Source organism: Lithobates pipiens, unplaced genomic scaffold, assembly GCF_037356315.1.
Source record: "Lithobates pipiens isolate NorthernLeopardFrog02 unplaced genomic scaffold, aLitPip1_a1.2 Scaffold_22, whole genome shotgun sequence".
NCBI classification, from domain to species: domain Eukaryota; kingdom Metazoa; phylum Chordata; class Amphibia; order Anura; family Ranidae; genus Lithobates; species Lithobates pipiens.
Window position 1 is genome coordinate 259833027 of NW_027507784.1, and position 22088 is coordinate 259855114.

General features: G+C 44.8%; 1 protein-coding gene across 2 annotated transcripts in view; it reads right to left on the reverse strand.

Moving 5' to 3' along the window:
* CRYM (crystallin mu) overlaps window positions 1-16111 on the reverse strand; it is a 116734-nt gene extending 100623 nt beyond the window's left edge. Inside the window, exons 1-2 of one of the 2 annotated variants that reach the window (XM_077448993.1) lie at window positions 15895-16111; window positions 10358-10508 (exon numbers count right to left, since the gene is read on the reverse strand). In XM_077448993.1, coding sequence (XP_077305119.1) covers window positions 10358-10508; window positions 15895-16061 — 318 coding nt within the window. In that variant the 5' untranslated portion in view covers window positions 16062-16111. The remainder of the gene's footprint in view (window positions 1-10357; window positions 10509-15894) is intronic. The other variant, XM_077448994.1, reaches the window with a different exon arrangement.
* Between the last annotated feature and the right edge of the window lie 5977 nt (window positions 16112-22088).

Here is a 22088-nt window from a genome sequence, read left to right on the forward strand (position 1 = left end):
CTCTTCTGCGTTCTTGCTTTAGTACGGTGAGGGAGCTATTAAACTATCCAGAGTTTTTCCTCCTGATGAGAGCCCTGCGTTTTGGTGCTACCGAGTCTGTTGATTGCAGCAATGCCCTGTTCAGGGAGTTGAGCGTTTCCTCCGTAGAGTGGTTTAAGGTTATTGTAGTTATCTTGTTGAACAGAGTGGATTTGAAGGATGCAGAGTACAGTTTTTTATGCAATCTGGTCCAGTGCGTGGTTATTACAGGATTCCGTTTTTCGTTGGTGATGTTGGTAGCTTATTTGAATTTGATGGCGTGGTGATCCGTCCATGGCAATGTTATCTTGTCGAGTATGTTGACGTCAATGTTCTGTTTGAAAATGAGGTCCAAGGTGTGTCCTGACCCATGCGTGGGAGTCTTTATCAGTTGCTGGAGACCCAGTTCTTCTATTTGATTGATGCAGGCAGTCACAATGGGGTCTTTAGGCTCGTTTGCCCAAAGGTTGAAATCTCAGAGTGCCAGGAAATTTTTGAATTTTAGGGTGTGAATTGCAAAGGATTCCATGAGGGGTGAAAGAAGATTGGACTTTGGTCCCGGTGGTCTGTAGCACAGTAGAATATGAGTGGTGTCATGGGGTGTTGGTTGAAGATGTAGCGTCAGGGTTTCCATAAAAGGCACTGGGTTCTGAGATGATGGTTTAGTGAGATCCAGATAACCTTTAAAGATCACTGCTAGGCCTCCTCCTTTTTTCCCTATCCGGTGTTCGGTTAGGATCCTGTAGTTTTCCAGCACCAATTGGGTGAGGATTGTGTTGCAGTCAGAGGTTAACCAGCTTTTGGTGATGAAGAGGCAGTCTACATTGTTCTCGATGATGAAGTTGTGTACTTCCAGTCTAGGTTTGACTGCAGACCTGGCGTTAATCAAGGCGCAATCTAATTGTAGTGGTCGAGTAGATGTCTTCCTGTGGTTGGGAGCTGCTTGTTGTCCGGTTTTTAATAGTTGTTCTCTTTGAAGTATTTTTTGTATGGAAGATGGCAATGTGGTGTTGATGTTCCTAATGCCGCGTACACACGGGCGGACTGTATGGCGTACTTAGTCCGTCGAAACACATTTCAGCGGACAGTCCGCTCGTGTGTGGGCTTCAGCGGACTTTTTCAGCGTGCAGTCTGGCGTACTAAGTATTTCGGATTTTTCGAAATTCTGTCCGTCGTACTTTGGTTTCAGCGGACAATCCGCTCGTCAGTAGGCTAGTTTGACGGACTAAGAATGGCGCATGCCCAGAAAGGATTTACACGGCGGAAGGGTGCTTTGCTGTGTATTGGACTTCCTATTTCTGCTGTACACGTCATCGCGCAAGCTTTCGGACTGTTTGTGCATCCGTGTGTGGTCAAGTCCGTTCAGTCGAAAGTATGACGGACTGTCCATCGGATTGTATGACGGACTAAGTACGCCATACAGTCCGCTCGTGTGTACGCAGCATTAGTCTGTGCAGAACTTCAGCTGAGCATTTGCGTTTGACTTCTCCCTGTTTATCAATCACCCCAGTTTTATTAGAAAATAAATGGCCACCCGCAGATCTCCTTGTAATTGGAGCATGGAGGGTGCAAAAAAATAAAAAGGTCGTTCAAGCATGAGATGACCAATGTCCCTTTCAGTCTCAGGAGGGTGAGTGCTTCCGCCAGGATTTTCATCCTCAGAATCCTAAAATCCTGGGGTCGGGGATGAGGACAGGCCGAAGGGTAGGGCCCTGAATTGAAAATATTGGACCTGCCTTCCCCACTGGATTGCCACTCTCAAAAATTGAGATTCCTCATGGATCGGGACGTGTAGATAGGCGTCCCTCAGATCAAGGGAGGCCATGAAGAAGAAGAAGAAGAAGAAGAAGAAGAAAAAAAAAAACCCACACACACACACACCTTTTTTTTTCCCCCCTTCCCCAGTTTTTTTAGGGGTTGACCCCTTGGAGGTCTGTCCCTGTGACAGCCCTCATCTTGAGGAAAAAAAAAAAAAAAAAAAAAGAAAGAATGTTTCCCTGGGGCTCTTACTTTTGAAAGGGAAAGCCTTTTTCTTGTCTACAGTACGGTCTAGAACTTTTTCTAGATCCTGCCCAAACAAGAGGTCTCCTTTAAAGGGCATGCCACACAGCCTAACCTTTGAAGCCGGGTCCCCTGACCAGGATTTTAACCATAAAGCCCTGCAAGAGGAATTTATAAGGGCAGCGATCTTCGCCGATAGCTTGACCGACTCAGCAGATGCGTCTGCCATATAGCCTGCCACTTTGTGCAGCATGGGAAGGGAATCCGAAATTTCCGAATATTTTTGGATGCCGCCGTCTCACTTGGCTCATGCAAAGAATCTGAGTCTTCTCCCCCTCCCCCCCCCCCCCATTTTGGCACCCACCTCTGGGGCTGAAGCCAGCATCAACTTAATGGCCTTCGTTTCTTTCTATCACCCCCCGCAGCCCTGTGTCCACCTACCGGAGCTGGGATGGCCCCGCTGCCAGCTGGATCCATACTGTCTGTTCCTTGCTGGAGCATCTTGCTGTGGATCCAAATCACTGGCTTACCATCCTGTGGCTGGCGTTTTTAAAAGAACTGCCATGGCTCCATTTTTGTCACCGCATGACCCGGAACCGAAGTGATGCGTCGGAAGTCCCCACCCCCCTCCTGCGTTTCACAGGCCAGAACTTAAGGCCTACACCCGCCCCGCCCCCCCGTCAGACCCATGCCAGGATACCATAGTATCTGGTCAGCCATGCGGGGAACATCAGCCCTCCCAGGGCTATCGTGTAGGGGGACACCAGTACCAGCTCCCTTGCCACCTGACCGGGGGACCCAGATGCCTTCACCTTTCCCAGGTATTTGCAGACCTCTTCCCCTTCTCCCAAAAAAGGTAGCTCCCAGGTTCAGGGGAAGGAGAGCTCCATCCAGCCTCCTCCTCCGGTGGAAGAAAACACAAAGACTGAGGAAGAGGGACAGAAGCCGCCCTTTAAAGACGGAGGTGGAGCCTCCTTTCTAGTGCTGTCCTGGACAGACGACTAGAGAAATATGCACTAATGACACTGGCATGGAAGGGGTTAACATCAGGGGCGATCAAAGAGTTAAGTGTGTCTGCTAATTGTGTAGGGGTTGCTCAGACTGGCTGCACACAGATTCATGTTCCTGCTTAACAGCAGCACATTGCAAAGCTTTGTAGCAAAATCATAATTTTTGCATTTTAAAAATGGGACAAAATAAAACTGCACCAGTGCTAATTTCGTCAACGAAAACATTTGTCAACTATTTAGTCAGCGGCATTTTTACAGTGACGAAAACGGAACGAAAAGTACAGCACATTTTGGTCCACTGACGAAAATTGGATCCGTTTTTGTTATTGGACGGCGAGACAAAAAATTGGCATGGCTCTCCGCCTCCTTATACAATCCGCACACACGCAGAGAGCACCCCCAATGCCACGACCACTGACCAGGAGGCAGAGAACTTTGTCAGAGAGCAGACACCAGCAGAGCTAGTCTTAGTGCAGTACTTTGCACTGCAGTACATAAAATTGTGGCAAATACAACAGGCCTAAGGCCTCCCCCCACCCTCACTGCCCTTAGACGACCACCTGTGCAACAGTACAGGCCTCCTCTGACAGGCAGTGACACAATGGCACTGGCATCCAGGACCAGGCCTTTTTGCAAATGCACGGTCGATTATAGGCCATCCCCTCAGACCACCATCCAGGTTCCAGGTTCCAGCACCTTGTGTACTGTATTCACTGCATGCCATTTATTTCCTAATTTCACAGACCTACTCTACTCAGACCACCGGCAAGAGCACTCCCCACTCTGACTCCTCATGATGCCGACGCCGCCCAGAGGCAGAAGAGCACACATCAGCAGACTAGTGCACTGTCAATTTTGGCACAGCACAGGCACCTAAAGCCCCAAGGCCAGCCCTGGCCTATACATATAGTATATTATAAACAGACTACTTGGAGCTGACTAGAGAACTTAAATTTAGAATAACTTTAAATTTTCCCCACAAATACAGAAAACCTCAAAATGATGGACCAATTCAAACCAGTGGCATTGCACAACCACAGCAATCTATTTGCACTGCTCTTTTAGGTGCTTCAAAATATATATATATATATATATATATATATATATATATATATATATATATATATATATATATATATATATATATATAAATAAAAAAAAAAAAAAAAAAAAAAAGGAAGGAGAACAACATGCCAGGAAGGAGACCATAGCAAGATGGATTGGGTGCACCGGACTACCAGTCAGAACGATTGAAGACGAGGACTTTGTTGGCATGATGGAGACAGTAGATAGGAAGCTGACTGTTCCAAAGAAAACTAAAATAAGCAATCTGATTGATAAACAATATGAAGATGGCTGCTGCTCGGAGAGTATCTATCTGCACTGATTTGTGGACCAAAAAAGGACAAGTAGTCCACCCACACACTGCACAGTCAATCAAATCATGTGTGGACAAATGCTTGCAAGAGTGGGACATAACAAAAAGGAATATCCTTACAGTGATAGACAACGGGAGTAATATGGCGGCAGCATTTAAACAAACCACAGCAGCAGCAGAAGAACCACCCAGCTCTAGTGAGGAAGACTCCCCCATGACAGAAAGTGACTGATGCCGAGATCGAAATTGATGATCGATCTGTGAGGTGAGTGAGTGAGGCTTTTTTTTTTTTTATTCTTCTTTTACATGATGATATGGTTGACAGTTGACATCAGACAATTATCACAATGGCTACGAGATGGCTCTACTCTATTGGGTGCACCTTTGTCATTTTTCCACTTTATTTGTAGTCTTGTGTACTGTAAAAGTATTTCAAGATGTTAAGTGTTAAAATAGAATGGAACAGAAACTTTTTCGATATACTTTATGCTTATTGGACTGTGTGTACTCCACTTGTTAGGTACCAAAAGATCGACATGGACCAGACACCATGTGTGGTACATACGTTGCAACTTGTGGACAACATGGCAAATAAGGCGGCAAGTGTGAAGAGAATACTGGATAAAGCGTGAACCTTAACGCAAGTCTTCAATTGCAACACAGAAGCTATTGGAGCATTGTGGCCTTATCCTTTTAAATGACTGCCTCACATGCTGGTCAAGTATATTCAACATGATCGCAAGACTCCTCAAACTGAAAAAGAGTCAGTCTGCCAAATCACAAACATAGGATGGGACAGCTTGCTCCCTAGCGAAAGGCAAAAGCTCACATCATGGCATTGTAACGGAACATCCCACACTCTGCTCCAGTGATTTCGTCATATAACGCTGCCTCCCAGTCTGAATATAGATATCAGATATTCCAACCACTCACAAGCACAAGACGATACTTGCTTAGTTGCTGAATATGGACTAATTTTATTAGAACCAAAATACAAGTATACAGTTAAAGGAGGAGAAGGTTCCTACCTCCTGTTCATATTACTCTAACAATACAACTGTAACCAGAAACAGAATTAATATGAGCTAAAGAGGGATTTCACTGGAAAAAAAAAAAAAATTAAAAGCCAGCAGCTACAAATACTGCAGCTGCTGACTTAATAAATGGACACTCACCTTTCCCAGGATCCAGCGATGTCGGCAGCTTAGGCCGATCGATCGCTCGGCTCCTTCCGCCGCCATTCTAGGTGAGGGAATCAGGAAGTGAAGCGTTGCGGCTTCACTTCCCAGTTCCCTACCGCGCATGCACAAAGTCGCGCAATAGGAATGGTCTGCGCTGTCTCTGGGACCCGTGTGTGTCCCAGCAGACCGCTCGCCAGGACAGGAAGAGGCAGAAACTCTCGTGGGAGTCTATGCCCGGAAGTGGATGCAAATACATGTCTTAGACAGGTATCTGCACCCCCCTCCCCCCTGAAAAGGTGCCAACTGTGACACCGGAGGGGGGAGGGTTCTGATGAGCGGAAGTTCCACTTTAAGAGATTCGTTGAAGCAGGGGTTCCACCCTAAAGCGGGAGTCCGCCTTTTTTTTTTTTTAAAGCCAGCAGATACAAATACTGCAGCTGCTGACTTTTAAAATAATGACACTCTCTCGATCGTCTCTCGGGTGCTGCCGCCGCCATCTTGGGTATGGGAATCAGGAAGTGGAGCCTTGCGGCTTAATTTCCCGGTTCCCTACTGCGCATGCGCAAGTCGCGCTGTGCAATAAGGATGGTCCCCGCTGTCTCTGGGACCCGTGTGTTTCCCAGCAGGCAGCAGGGGACCTTCGGAAAGGGGCGTAGCTTCTGCAGAATCTACGCCGGAAGTGGGTGCAGATACCTGTACTGAAAGGTGCCAATTGTGGCGCCGGGGAGGGGGGGGGGGTTTAGGGTTCCAATGAGCGGAAGCTCCACTTTAGGGTGGACCTCCGCTTTAAAAGCAGGCAATGTGACTGTGCCCTCCTGAGCATTGTTCTGATTAATCAGGATTTCACTACAGGTCCGATTTGTCACCAAGCTTCACACAGTAGATTATAAATTATCACAAGTATAACACAGGACACCTTCACACAATAGCAGGAGTCGGCCAGTTTCCTACATTGCACAGAGGCCAATGTAATCAGCTCTCTCAACTAACATGTTGAGTTCAGAATCAAACAAACCAAGAATAGTCTTTACATATATCCTGGGAGATATTGTGGATAAATATTACTGACCCATTTTAAGTAATCCAAGATATATTTTCTCAGTTACCCTGTGCCAGGATGGCACAGGGTGCAGACATAAGAGGTGCATGGGGAGCTGAAACATGGGTTTTCCAACCTTCACAAGAAATTCTTGGTACCACAGACCCTCCCGTCACATGCATAACCTACTGCTGCCTTTTGCAGAACATACTAAAAACCTCGAGTGACACCATGTCCATGTCCCTGCCCTCTTTGATCTGCTCAGCCATCTTGAGGACTTTAAACAGAGCATTAGCTACCAAGACCTTGCCACAATTGCACAGCAAATGAAAATGAGTGTGAACCAGCGTTTTGCTTCATTCTTAGATCCAGCTGACAAAATGTTCTCTCCACTTGCAGCAGCTGCTTGGTTTATCAACCCTATTGTCTGCAAAACCCTTGTTGATGTGGCAGATGAGAATATTCAGGAACTGCTTAAAAAAGGCAGAGTATGCCGGCAAAAAATCCACACTGCCACACACACACACAAGGAATTGTCTGAAGATGATGTGGTAGAACTATTGCAGGAAGTGGAAGAAGCACCGCCACCAGGCATCCACATCTAAGCAGCCAGTCTTTTGGTTTCTTTCTAAATGCCACAGGAGACCCAGGCAGAGGATCTCCCCAAACAGCATAGAGCAGCAGATCAGAAAATATAAGGAAGAGGTTTTGCATCAAGTTGCCATCAGTGAGGACTCTGAGTACACCGCAACAGAATTTTGGCTGTGAAAGAGTGACACTTTATCACCAGCTAAAACCTTTTGCAGTAGACCTGCTGGCTATGCCAGCTTCTCAAGCCTTTGCAGAGAGGGTATTCGGTGTTACAGGTGACCTCTCTAGAGGTCGGCGGAATAGAGAAAGGGTCATGTTGGCACAAAGTGCTTTCCTTAAAATGAGTCAAAACAAATAGGAGCGTTTTATTATTCTCTTATGTATTTCTAACATAAGAAGCATACCCAATACTTGTGGGTTGTGCTTATAGCGATAGGAAGAACCAATGGTTCAACAGTTTTGTCAGTTAAATTCATAGGAAAAATGCACAGGCCAAGGCTACAAATGCCATTAGTGTGTGGATTCTGAAACAATAACAAGCCAGCCACCACTTTCCTCCCCCCCCCCCCCGCCCCATCAACTTGTTATCCGTCTATCTCAGCTGTGAAAATATAAGTAAATATCATACTAATGGACAGTCAAATAGGGAAGCCGCCTTTGAGACTTACCTTGCGCCAGGGTCCTGCCCCAATAGTCTTTTAGGAGGGAGTGGGATAACTGTTATAATCCAGTAAATCCACACCTTAATGGCATTATTATTTTCTTTGAATGTATCCAAGAATTAGAACTGTTGAAATAATGACAGTAAACTTATTCTTATTGTAGGAATAAGCATTACCCTCATGTATTGGTTTATTATGCTGTGCCTGACAGGCAGTAACAGTGCCTGTGCAGTTACTGCAGTGTACTGCACTTGGCCATGTACGGCTATGGCCAAAATTACACAAATATTAAGATTTTGACAATGTTTGCCAGTACTGCTTCAGTGTTTTTAGATCTGACACCCTCTTGTGTCAGATGCATCTGGTATACATGGTGTCAGATCATTGTTCCGGTAAAGCATTGCATAAGTGTCAAATGCTTTTGACAATTACATTAAGTTTATGCAAAGAGTCAATATTTGCAGTGTTGCGTCGACCCTTCTTTTTCAAGACTTCTGCTGCAGTTTGCCCTGGGCCTGACATTTGTGGCATCACTGGCATGTTGTCAATGTAAATCAACTTCTGTGCCAGTGCAACATCCCGATTCCTGACTGACCTGGCACCAGCCCGGCACTGCCCATTCTTGCATAATTAATGCTTGCAGCTTATCATAATTTGTGGGGTTTTTTTTTTGGTTCCCTCACCAGCCTCTCGAGGTCATACTGAAAGACACAAGGAAGAAGGCAGCGCCTCTGGGTGCAGACTGTATAATAGTTTTGATGAGACAATTAAAAACAGGTTCAACATTTCAGTAATGAATAAACGGCATAGAATGGTCTCATGCAACTTAAATCATCAGTGGGATCAGTCCCTGTAGTGCATCAACCTCTCCTGTGTTCGTCCTAAAAACCACTAAATGGTGTACGGCCAGTGGCAGCGGTGAATGGGCATCAAAACAAGGCTTGGTGAGCAGGTTGCAATCCAGACTGCAGTGATATCACTCCGGCTCGTCTGGCAATCTGCTACAAAGCAGGCCGTCTGCGTGTATCCTGCCCTGAGGAAGTCCCGCCTACGGATGTAACGCGTACGAGGGGGGTCAGGAGTCACGCATGACGTCACCTGCGGCCATCTTGTTGGTTGGATAACACTACACGCTTATGCGCCGGCACTTGGATCTGAGTGCAACTGAATGTAAGTGTATGTCTGTACTTTGTATTAATAAACATTACAAGCAGAGAGCATTAGATAGATCGTTTTGTTCTTTTTATACATGTGATCAAATATCTTATGGAGTGTGGATCTGAGGATGGCATCTAGAGTGGGGATTAGTCTGCCTGGTGATCTATTCATTGCTCTGTGACCAGTTACAGGTCGAATTTTGGAGGTGACAGGCCATCTTTATTTTTTATTTTTTTGGTGGAAGGATCACAGTCAATGGATCGATCATAATTTTTTGTGTGTTTCACCACACCAATCAGTGATTTATGCTGTTTCCACATGCACTAGTTGGGACTTTTAGTTTATATTTACGCATGTTATAAATTTATTATGGACATTTATGAATAGCGCAGCACTGTTTTACTATAAATGTTTATCTCAGGTATTGTTTGAGTTAACCTTGATTGCCAGCTAGAAGTTTATTTTTATTTTTGTGCGTCAGAGCTGAATATTCTTTAAAAAAATTTTTTTATAGTGAAATTTAATTTTATTTGTCTAAGTTTTCTTAATGCTGTCCTTTAAGAGGCCTTGCGAAGGGGGGGGGGGGGGGGGGGAAACACACAAACACACAAACACACACACACACACACACACACACACACACACACACACACACACACACCAGGCTGGAGAGAGCACACCAGCAATACTTAAACTTTTTGAATGAACATCAGCTTTAAAAAAGGGGGACAGTAGGGTGGGGTGCAGTAAAAATAAAGGCTCAACCACCCATTTTACCACCCCCCCCCCTCCACACACACACACACACACACACGTGTAAAGGAGCACTAAATCAGACCCAATTACAATCATATTTCACTCCTGGTAATCCTAGTAAATGGACACATTCTACAAAATAGCTGCTTTTTTGAGCCAAACATTCTTTAAAAAGACCTTTATTTATGGCTTAGACATGTAGTTAACATTTCTGCAATTCTAATTTTTGTAAGTTAATGTTGCACATTATTTAACAATGACGTGATCTAGTGTGAATCAGAAAATCAGAAATAATCTGTCAAGCAAGATAAGAAGTTTCTTCTGTTTATTACTTTTAGGTATGCCAGCATGGCACCAAAAGAAAGAAAAACAAAGCATTACGCACGGAGTTTAACTAGTTCCTAATCAAGCAACCTTCTAGAAATGCATATCAAACTCAAACTGGCAAAAGCCCTTCAAAAAGAAGGGTTACAGCTCCCCCTACTGGAATTTTCTAACATAAAAATGATATAAAAGCCATTGCTATATACAATTAATGGTGCAAATAAATGCATTATACTTACTGCCTTCAAACTGCCATTTGATGGTTCAAATAACAAAACAGTTGCCTGGTGAGATGGAACGTCAGACGCGGTTTTATTCTCATAAAATGTTACTATCTTGGTTGTAAGGGCATCATCCACTGTGCTGTAGGCAGGCATGACTCCTAAAAACCTGAAAAGATAATGTGTGTTAGAGTAATAAAAATTCACACTTTTGCTTTCTGCAAGATCCAATTTAATTTAGTTTGAGGACATGAAAGAGAAAATCCTTATCCTGCGAGTTCATAAAACATAGGATTCTTTCATTCTTTTAGAGGAGACTTTTTCCTTTTTAAAAAGAAATTAAATATACTGTATTTATGGGCATATAACACTCACTTTAATTTTCGCCATGAAAAAATCGGGTGGAAATAGCGCGTGCGTGTTATACGCCAATACTTCAATTTTAGCCGCCTTGGAGGGGATAGGGAGGGGGGGGGGCAGGACAAGCGCCATCAGATTACATACAGTGAGAATCTTCTGTTTACTTGGCGGCCTCTGTAATAGGAAGTCCCGTCTCCTGGGCTGCCATTGGACCAGTGCTCTGTCTATCATAGGAGATTCTCACTAAATAGCTGCAGATGGACATTGATCAGGCTGCACCGATGGCAATGGTGAGGCTGCTGATGGGCACTGACCATTATTTTGCTTCAAAATTCCTTATTTAAAATGTAAGTTTTTTTCCTGAAACTTCCCTCTTAAAATGAATGTGCATGTTATACGCCTGTGCGTGTTATACACCAATAAATACGGTAGGTGGTAGTTTTACACACATAAATCAATGATATTAGGAGACTAGCAAATGATTACAGAGACCCCCAGCAGAAAGATGAAAGAGCGAGGTCCACGCTTCACTGTATTCAATATCTGGACTACGAGACTAGAAAAACTTGATTTTTTTTTTCAGTTTAATTTGCTTGAGCTCCACCTGCATTTTTTTATTTTTTGCTGGACTTTAAAGATTAGGAAATTAGTCACAATAGGTCATTCTTAGTGCAATGTGTTATGGTGTGAAAAAACCCTTAATGTTTGTCCCTTAAAGCCCAAAGGATTATAGAAATAGATATATTGCAAGTGAACTTGTAATCACAGTACCAGCCTGTAATATCCCTTTACTACCACGCGATTTTTCAGTTTTTAGTGCTGTGATAGTTTGACTGACAATTACTCACTCATACAACACTGTACTCAAAGTAATTTTTGATGGTTCTTAGTAACCACTGTGTTTTTTTTTATATAAATTTTTTTTAACAAATCCTTATTTTCTGTTAAAATAAAAATGCCAGGACATACAACCCCCCCCCCCCCCCCCCCCAAAAATGACCCCTTTTTAGGAAAGTAGATGTCCCAAGGTGATCTCATGTTTTGCCATCATTTTTTGAAAAGGCAAAAAAAAAAGAAAACACAACACCTTCTGGTATTGGAGGTTGGTAAAACATGAAGTTTGGTAGCGGTGTACTAGGTACAGTGAATACATCGAGCAAAGCTTAGGTTAAGGAGTTAATGTACAGGTTGCTTACAATAGGAGGATGGAGACTAGGGGGTAATGTGCAGAGGTGCAGGATGAAGAGGTAGGGAGGGGAGGAGTTGGAGGTGAAAAAGTAAAAAAAAAAAAAAAAAATTGATTATATTATTATTTTTACCCGAGACCACTGCTAAGCACCATCCGGGTGAAGGAACGATCATTAGTTCCTCCTTGCATTGTGAAAGGAAGGGGCGGGCTCACAAATGTAAATAGTGACACTGTTTAAAATTTTTGATCCGATTGGTCAACACCCACAATCACAAGGTACAGAGCCACTCAGATGGGCTCTATTCACTGGAGCCTGTGATGTAGGCTGTAGGATAATGGCTCAGATCACAGCAAATTATGAGTACACTGGCTGTTTCAGGATAAGGTTTCACGTACAACGGGACGTTTTTACAACCTCTCTTGAACGATTAAACTTGACAGATAGTAACCCACGTTTAAAACGTCTGTTTTGCCGCATATAGGAGCGTTTTAAAAAGAAAATAATAATCTCTCAATAGCCAAAAATGAAAAAAGAGTCAGTAAATGAAATGAGGCTAAATGCGAGTGAACGTGAGGATGTGGGCACCCGCTCCTGCTGAGCATCTGTGGATATTCTGCGGCTATCTATGCCCGGAAGTGGGTGCAGATACCTGCACCCCCCTGAAAGAAGCCAATTGTGGCACCGGGGGTGGTGAATTCCGATGAGCGGAAGTTGCACCCAGCACTATTATCTGCAGGGACTGGAAAGCTCCCGTTGCTTACTTGCGATTAGGAGCGATTTCTAAGTTATGTTTTTTGCCAGCCGCTGACATTTTCCCCCCGGCTACTTCACGGTACTGGAATTTGTGCTTTTGATTGCCTGGTAAAGGAATGACATCATCCCACGTATGTGCAAAAAAGTCTGTCATACATTCAACAGGAGACTGCAAGCTGGCAATTGTTTCTTACTGCAAAAGAGACATAGCATTCTGCATTAAAGAGCTGCCAGATTACAGTTTTTTTTATTACTGTGGAATTGCCGTCAGGCAGCGTGGTGGCAGGGGAGAGGATGGAGGGCCGACAATTGATGGGAAATTAAAGCCCATTGGTAGAGTCACCACTCCAGGCTTAACTAGCGACTGTCAGTGTGTTCTCATCTCCCCTGCAGCCAGCACTAGTGAACAAAGAAGATCATGTGACCAGACCACAGCAGCCTGAAGATCAGCTTTAACAACGATGCAGAGATCTTACATGGAAGTGGATACATGGTTTTGACAGGTATCCGCTCCCTGCTCTCACACCCCTAAAGGTGCCAAATGTGGCAGTATAGGGTGCGAACAAGCAGAGCTCCAATTTAGGTGGGACTCTGCTTTAACAAATGATACATTTCTCTTCCAATCAAGCTTTTTAGATGGGAACAATCGCTCTATGGTCTACTACAATTTTGATCAATATGCCACATGTCGAGAAGTGGATTTTGATTGGTCGTTAACCGCTTGCCGCCCGCCATCAAATGACGGAGGGGCGATGCGACTCTTGTTCTGGGACAACGTCATAAAGTCGTCCCAGAAAGGCTGCTCTGACGTGCCCGTGGGGGGGGCAGGTGGCGATCGTGGCCATGTCATGTTGGTAGGACACGGCGTGACCCCGATCTCTGTAATCATGTGATCAGCTGTGTCCAATCATAGCTGGCCACATGTAAACACGGAGATGCCAGTATCCAGCTCTCATCTCCTCACACAGAGTGTGTGGCGAGGAGAGGCGATCAGTGGCATCTCCTCGCAGGGGACATCCAGACATGTAATCAGGGCACTGATCATCAGTGCCCCGATTACAATACAGCGCCACCAGTGCCAACAATCAGTTCTGGCTATCAGTGCCACCCATCATTCCTGCTCACCAGTACCACATATTAGTGCCTCCTCATCAGTGCCACCTAATCTGTGTCCATTAGTGAAGGAGAAAAACGTATTTACAAAATTACGGACAGAAGCTAAGAAGAAAAATAAACAAACCCCAGCAGCGATTAACCACTTGCCTACTGGGCACTTAAACACCCCTCCTGCCCAGACCAAATTTTCAGCTTTCGGTGCTCTCACACTTTGAATGACAATTACTCAGTCATGTAACACTGTACCCAAATAAAATTTTTGTCCTTTTTTTCCCACAAATAGAGCTTTCTTTTGGTGGTATTTGATCACCTCTGTTTTTTATTTTTTGCGCTATAAATGAAAAAAGACCGAAAATTTTGAAAAAAAAACAAAAAAAAAAAAAAAAAAAACGCATTTTTCTTTGTTTCTGTGATAAGAAAAATTAATAATTTGAAATTTTTTCAGAAATTTTGGCCACAATTTATACTGCTACATATCTTTGGTAAAAATATCCCAAATTAGTGGATATTATTTGGTCTTTGTGAAAGTTAGAGTCTACAAGCTGTGGTGCGAATCGTACAAAATTGATCACATCTGATGTACTGGATCTCATTTCTTGTGACCCGAACAAGCCAGGAAAGTACAAATACCCCCCAAATTACCCCTTTTTTGAAAGTAGACATTCCAAGGTATTTAGTAAGAGGCACGGTGAGCTTTTCGATGTTGTCATTTTTTCCCACAATTCTTTGAAATATGAAGATTTTTTTATTTTATTTTAATTTTTTTCCACAAAATTTACATTGTAATAGGTTATTTCTCTCACGTGGCATGTGTATACCACAAATAACGCCCCAAAATATATTCTGCTACTCCTCCTGAGTATTATGATACTACATGTGTGGGACTTTTCCACAGCCTGACCACATAGAGAGGCCCAACATGCAGGGAGCGCCATCACGTGTTCTAGGAGCATAAATTACACATCTAACTTGTTGACTACCTATTACACTTTTGAAGGCCCTGGAGCACCAGGACAATGACACGTGACACCGACGACAGATGGCACTGATGACATGTGACACTTATACGTGGCACTGACGACACGTGACACTGATACCTGGCATTGATGACACGTGGCGCTGATAACAGATGGCACTTTATTTTCCATATATAAATTTTTATTTTTATTTTTTTAACACAACGGTCCATCTCTCCCTCCTCACACGCTGTCTGTGTGAGGAGGGAGAACGGCGATAAGAGATGATCTCATTTGTTTACATATGAGATCATCTCTTATTGGGCACGCCGATCGCGCTGTAAACGGCTGCTGTGATTGGCCGCTTACAGCGATCTGCGACTGGCTGTGTCCGGGGGACACGGCCAGCACAGAACTTCCCCGATGCGCGCCTGTGGCGACACGCAGAGGGGAAGTAAACAGGAGGACGTCCAGGGACGGCCTCCCTGCAGTTAGCGTCCGCTCTGGGCAGGCGCGAAGTGGTTAAACGCCAACAAAATAAAGCTCTCTTTTTGTGAAGAAAATTATAAACATTTCACATGGTTACAGTGTTGTAGGACCGCGCAATTGTCATTCAAAGGGTCACAGTGCTGAAACCAGAAATTTGGCCTGGGCAGGAAGGGGGTGAAAGTGCCCAGTAGGTAAGTGGTTAAAGATACAACTCGAACTTATGATTGCAAGTTATTGATCACATCTCAATTCCCATCATGTAATCTGATCGAGGAAAATACAATCGTATTCATGAACAAAGTATCGCAGTGTGGCCAAATGATGCAAACCGATCAGTATTTTGCCACCCTGGACAGTCAACTCGAACAAATCTGATCCAATTAGAGCATTAAATCGGTCGGAAGGGAAGTCACGGCTATTCGATCATTTTGATTGCATCGTATGTCGAGCAGATAATAGGACTGAAGCAGCCATAAAAACGAACAAAAAACGACAGCTACCCCACCTAAGAACTGGTAAGCTGCAACAGAATCCATTTTTAGGTTTAGTACTGAAAGGAGAATATTTGTGTCATTGATTGGTGATAGTGATCAATTGGTGATAAGTAGATGTGTCCACCTATGGGAAAGACGTGTCCAGCAGTGTACCCATATGTCCGATCTCCTGCCCTCCCTCTCTATACTCCACTTACCCGCTGTGCTTGGCTACTGGCACAATGCTCCTGATTGGCTGCACCACCCCTCCTGCGGGGCCGCTAGAGTAGTTGATGAGCGCCTTCTCCAGCAGAGGGATCAGAGTCGGGTAGTCCAGGTACTTCTCCACTACATCCGCCCCCAGGAACACCGGCTGTCCGGCCATGTCTACCGATCACCTCCCGATCACACTGAGCCTCATACCCCGCCCGCAGGCTGCACTACTCTACACGCCACGCCCCCCTTCTCATTGGTCCAGACCTCTTCTCCCAGCCCCTCCCACAGAACTTTCAGAAGTTTGTTAACCCGCCCCTTTCTAAAACTTTGTTCCTGTGATCGTGACTTCTGATTATAAGATAAAGGAGGATCTCCCAGTACATGGAGGGGTTACCAGCTTATGAGAGTCACCTTCTGCTCTCCCATTCTCCCATCATTTTTTTTATAATATATATATATATAGATAGATAGAGAGATATCTCTCTCTCTCTCTCTCTCTCTCTCTCTCTCTCTCTCTCTCTCTCATATATATATATATATATATATATATATATATATATATATATATATATATATATATATATATATATATATATATATATATATTATATGGACAGTGCAACTGTAGAAGTGAGACTGTAAAAAGGGTTGCCACATTTTCTTCAAGCCAAACCCGAAAACGTTAGCAGCACACGGCATGGCACACCAACCGCGGTTTGATTTTGCCCCGATTGTCACCTGACAAATAGCGGCAAAATCAAACAAACAGAATTGTGGAATGCCTGCTACCCAAAAGAAGTTTCACTCCGCGATTGGGGTGCCATTGAAAATAAAGGGATCGTGAGCGCATCATGCGATTTGCGCCAATTCCAGAATCATGAGCAGAATCGCCGCAGTTCTGTCTGCAATCCGGAATGTTAGGTGTGAATAGAGCCTGTGATTCTTATGCACAGAATGCAGCGGACAAGAGTGTGCATAGCTCCCAACTTTCCCTGATTTTGAGGGACTGTCCCCAATTTGGAACAAAGTCTCTCTGTCCCTCTTCATTTGTCCCTCATTTTGGTCTTATCTTTATAGTTGTATACAAAAAAAGCACTATTTATCTTTCAAAACGTGTTTCTTAGTGCTAAACCTTTCATCCAAATTCTAAATTGTTGCATTTGTAAGTTTCAAAAGCCAATATAAAGGAATAGTATTGGTAAAAAAAAAAAACTTGTGGGTTTAATTAATATTTTTGTTTTTGTTAAAGGGGTTGTAAAGGTAAATATTCTTTCACCTTAATGCATTCTATGCATTAAGGTGAAAAAAACATCTCACAGTCCTGGCACCCCCAGTCCCCCCATTTTACTTACCCCCCGACGTCCTCTTCGCTGCTCAGCCTGGCCGCTGATTGGCTGGAGTGGATGGATTTAAAGCAGCGCAGCCATTGGCTCTCGCTGCTGTCAATCACATCCAATGATGAGGCACGGGGGTTGCTCTGTTCAATTGTAGGCTGCCCACTGCCTCTCCTGGAGGAGTGATCACTGTAAACATGCTCTGATCCCTCAGCCAGGTGCCAAGACTGATGTGAGACGGCTGACAGGGAGCAGCAAGTCTAATCCCAGCGGCGGGTGGCGTGGCTGCATTGTTAGTGACACAAACATCTCTCCACAGAATCCTCACTTATGATAATCAAAATTAAGATAGCCGCAAAGTAGGTGCTGTATGGCTGTCAGTGTCACATGGCATCTTGGGTGGTGACTTTTCTAACTTATGACCGTACTGTGTGTGTGGTACAGACTGTAACACAGTACAACCATAACAAAGTCAGCACACATTTCAACTATGTGACACTGAGAGAGCCATACAGCACCTACTGCGCTATGTGATTATCATAATTCTGATTATTATATGAACAGTGCAATGTTACTTTACATTGCGATTTGGGGGGGGGGGTAAACAAGGGCAAAAAAACATGCAGCTGAGCTGTGCTTTTTACCCCACCACTCCCCTTTAACTCCTTTATACCCAAGAAACCCATATGTGCGGCAGTAAAAAGCTGGCCTTTAACACCCATGTATTTTGTTTTGAGTTGGGGCCAGGGGTGGCGTCAAGGGTGGCATCAAACAGGGGTCCCCCCCATCAGGTAGGCTGTACGGGGCCCCATGATTACTAAAAGTAGCTCTGTTAACAAGGGTGTAGCAAGGTCAGACTATGGATGGGTGGGTAGTCTCAGCCAATTGGCAGGGGTTTCTTTAGTCCCTTGGCCTGCTGGGAGAGCCTATTTATTTGGGTGGAGTCAGGTGATCAGGGTTCTGTGCCACCCAGACGGCTGTCTGGGTGAACATGTGTTATGTCGCCCCGGGTTGCTAGGCCAAGCCAGAGGCCTATCCTGAGGATACCTGGCTGCTAGGCTGCCTGAAGTCTATTCAGGAGCAAGAGAAGCAGTGCAGGGTTGGGACTGCAGGATTGGAGTCCAACCAAGTTGTGAAGGTTCAACCAGATGGGGAACCAGTTGTGGTTGGAGGTAGAGGGGAAGGTGTCGCCACTAGGGAACCATCCACCTTCTTACTGGAGACTACAGTGTGTAAGCTGGAGCCAGTACCCGAGCAGTCTTCTCTCCAGCTGGGGACGGTGAAGAAGGGGGAAAGATTCAGCAGGTGCCAAGCCAGGGACCCATCAGGACAGTGGGGGGTGAAGCTTGAGGAGCATCAAGGGCCAAGTCAGGGACCCAGCAGGACCTCAGGGCTGACACTTGAGGATCATAGAGTGCCAAGCTAGTGACCCAGCAGGATAGCAGGGGTGACGCTTGAGGAGTATACAGTGTGCTAGCTGTGGAAGAGCTCAGGTGATTGGATCTGGAAGTCTAGTGAGAAACTGGGAGCCCAGTGAGTTAAAGTCTACAGTGGGAAATTGTAGTGTAAGAGAAGAACTATTCTGTGTTACCAGTAGTTAAGTACAACTACAGTTAGTGACTGTTACAAGATGTGTTGCCATAGGAGACAGCGGTCCTACCTATACAGAAGTGTTAGACGCCTTCCACTGTATAGCTGTCTACCTATTGAAGTCTCAATGTCTGCCAATTAACATTGCATCTACTTAAAGCGGAGGTCCACCCTAAAGTGGACCTTCCACTCATTGGAACCCTCCCCCCCTCCGGCGCCACAATTGGCACCTTTCAGGGTGGAGGGGGGTGCAGGTACCTGTACAGTACAGGTATCTGCACCCACTTCCGGCGTAGATTCTGCAGAAGCTACGCCCCTTTCCGCAGAATCTACGCCCCTTTCCGAAGGTCCCCCGCTGCCTGCTGGGAAACACACGGATCCCAAAGGCAGCGGGGACCATCCTTATTGCGCAGCGCGACTCACGCATGCGCAGTAGGGAACCGGGAAATGAAGCCGAAAGGCTCCACTTCCTGATTCCCATACCCAAGATGGCGGCGGCAGCACCCGAGAGACGATCGAGAGATTGGCTTCGGGTGCCGACATCGCAGGCGCGCTGGGCGGGTAAGTGTCATTATTTTAAAAGTCAGCAGCTGCAGTATTTGTAGCTGCTGGCTTTTAAAAAAAAAAAATGGCGGACTCCCGCTTTAAAGAGGAGTTTCCATTTGAAAAAAAAAATTAAAAGTCAGCAGCTACAAATACTGCAGATGCTGACTTTTAATAATCGGATACTTACCTGGTCCAGGGTCCAGCGATGCGGGGGATCGAAGCTCCCCCTCTGCTTGGCGGCTCCGGCATTGCAACTGTGGGCACGCGGCTATGGCTTCACAGCCAGGCACCCACTGCACATGCGCGAGCAGCGCCGCTTCCTGAGATTGGCCTCGCAGTCATCTGGGACCTGTCATGTGTTCCAGATGACTGCCAGGAGGGAGGGGGTAGAGCTGAGCCCTTCCTGCACCGAGGGGAAGTGATGTCACCAGTCCAGGCACTGACGGAGGCAGACTACGAGCGACCCCCTAGTAACAGGCATTTAGTTGTAAGTTAAAAAAAAATTCCAAATGTTTTATTTTTTTATTTTTTTAGGAATTTAATCTTTTTTTGTGTGTGCAACACCACTTTAAGGGTGTCCTGGTCCTAACCCTCTCTCTCACAGTTCTGTTAAGAGACAATAAATCTCTTTTGCATTCAAAAAGTGTCTGGCGCCCATCACTCCATCTTGCATTACACCCACCATGCCTTGTAACCCACTCCACAAAGACGGATGTCAGCTTTCCCTAACTCTGGAGGTCACCATTATACCTTTGGAGGTCCAGGACCTTGCTACAAGCATACCTCCCAACTGTCCCTGATTTTGAGGGACTGTCCCTGATTTGGAGCAAAGTCCCTCTGTCCCTGATTCCGCCTCATTTGTCCCTGATTTTGTTCTGATCAATATAGTTTTATAAAAATGCACTTTTTATCTTTCAAAAAGTGTTTTGCAGTGCTAAACCTTTCATCTGATTTCTAAATTGCTGCATTTGTAAATGAGACTGAAGGCCACACTCACCTCCAATAAACCTTTTCCCCAGATACCACCAATTAAATAAACAAACAAGATTGAATTTGGCAAAATATTGTCCGCAGCAGCTTTATTGGTTTACATATTTCAATATAATACATTTATATTATGTATAAAAACATATAAAAACAAATGAAATAGTAAAGTCAGACCCAAATAACAATGACAATATTTAAAATAATACATTTCAGCATCACTTTAATGAAAACAAACCTTATTAACTGCCCAGTTATTAGAACTCGAGCAGCAAGGCATCAACATTGTACCATATACAAAAATGTCCCCCCCCTATAAATCCAGGGTGACCCCACCACATAAAAAGTGCCTGCGACTGGGGAGGGAGGGTGGGAGGTCTTGTACTGCTGCTCTGGTCTTGGGGGAAAAGGAATAAGCCCCACAGCAGCAGTCCTTAAATAACCTATACTCTTTCTCCATAAAATTCCAAAGATTTCAATTGGATCCTGGAATCTTCAAACCTATTTATTAAAGAGACAGCAACCTAACTATCTAACCTGCACAATAGCTACTAACAAGCGTTTCCTATCTCAATAATAGGTGGGCGGCCACAGTCTCAAGTCGGTGGGCCCCTCTTTGTGCCCCCCCCTTTCCATTCCAAAAGCCAATATAAAGGAATAGTAGGGGTAAAAATCACTTGTGGGTTTAATCAATCTTGTGTTTTTGTACAATTCTCCTTTAAGGGGCGTGACAAGGGGGTGTGTCCTACGCCTGCTTACTTTTGCTGATAGGTGTCCTTCATTCCCATTTCAAAAAGTTGGGAGGTATGCTACAAGTACAAAACAAAAAGAGTGCAGGAGTCAGGGGTGTGTATCGCACAGTGTAGGGCTAAGAAAAGTGCAAAATGCAATATGCTTTAATGACTGGCACAACCTCAGTATACTAATTTTAATCAAATAAAACTGTTCTATTGCATATGCTTTACTACACACAGCTAATGGCCAATGGCTCCCGTTGCTGCCAAAAGCCAATCAGGAATGCGAGTCCCCGGACAGCCAAGGCTCTCATGGACATCGCTGGATCGAAAGGGGGCTCTGGTAAGTATTACAAAACTGGTGCATCCAGAATCTGGAACCGCTGTGCATGGCAACCAACCAGCTCCTATCTTCAGCTTGTTCAGCTTTAAAAATGAAAGCTATGAGCTGATTGGTTGTCATGTACAGCTGCTCCAGAATCTTTCTGCTCTAGTTTTGATAAATTCCCCTAAGGGCTCATTCAGACAGGCGCTAAGACAGGTCCTGTATGCTGAGTCACTTTTTGCTGCATCTGCATCCACCAGAGAGCTTCACCTTTAGAAGTGGGTGCACAGATCCAACTGCAAACACTATGCGTTTGGATGTCTGCATGTCAAATTTTGACATTTGACTATGTCCATGTACAGAACACCATGCATCCCCACGCAGTACACAGCCATCACACTGGGCATGGATGCATATGCTCCATGTGAATGAGGCCTAATTGTCATGTGGGCCAGATAGCAGGAAAGAGCAAATGTTGGGTAATTAAAAGTAAAGTATGGGAATTTTATTTATGACTCATACTTACCTAGGTACTGTAGATGCTACATCTGTACCCCGCCGGCTCTAAGGCTGAGAACCGAGTAATCAAACAGCCAATCACTCAGTTCTCAGTGGTCCCTGAGCAGAGAGCTTGTGCCTGTCAGTCTCTGGCTTTCATTTAGGCTGTTTCTCCTGTTTCTCAG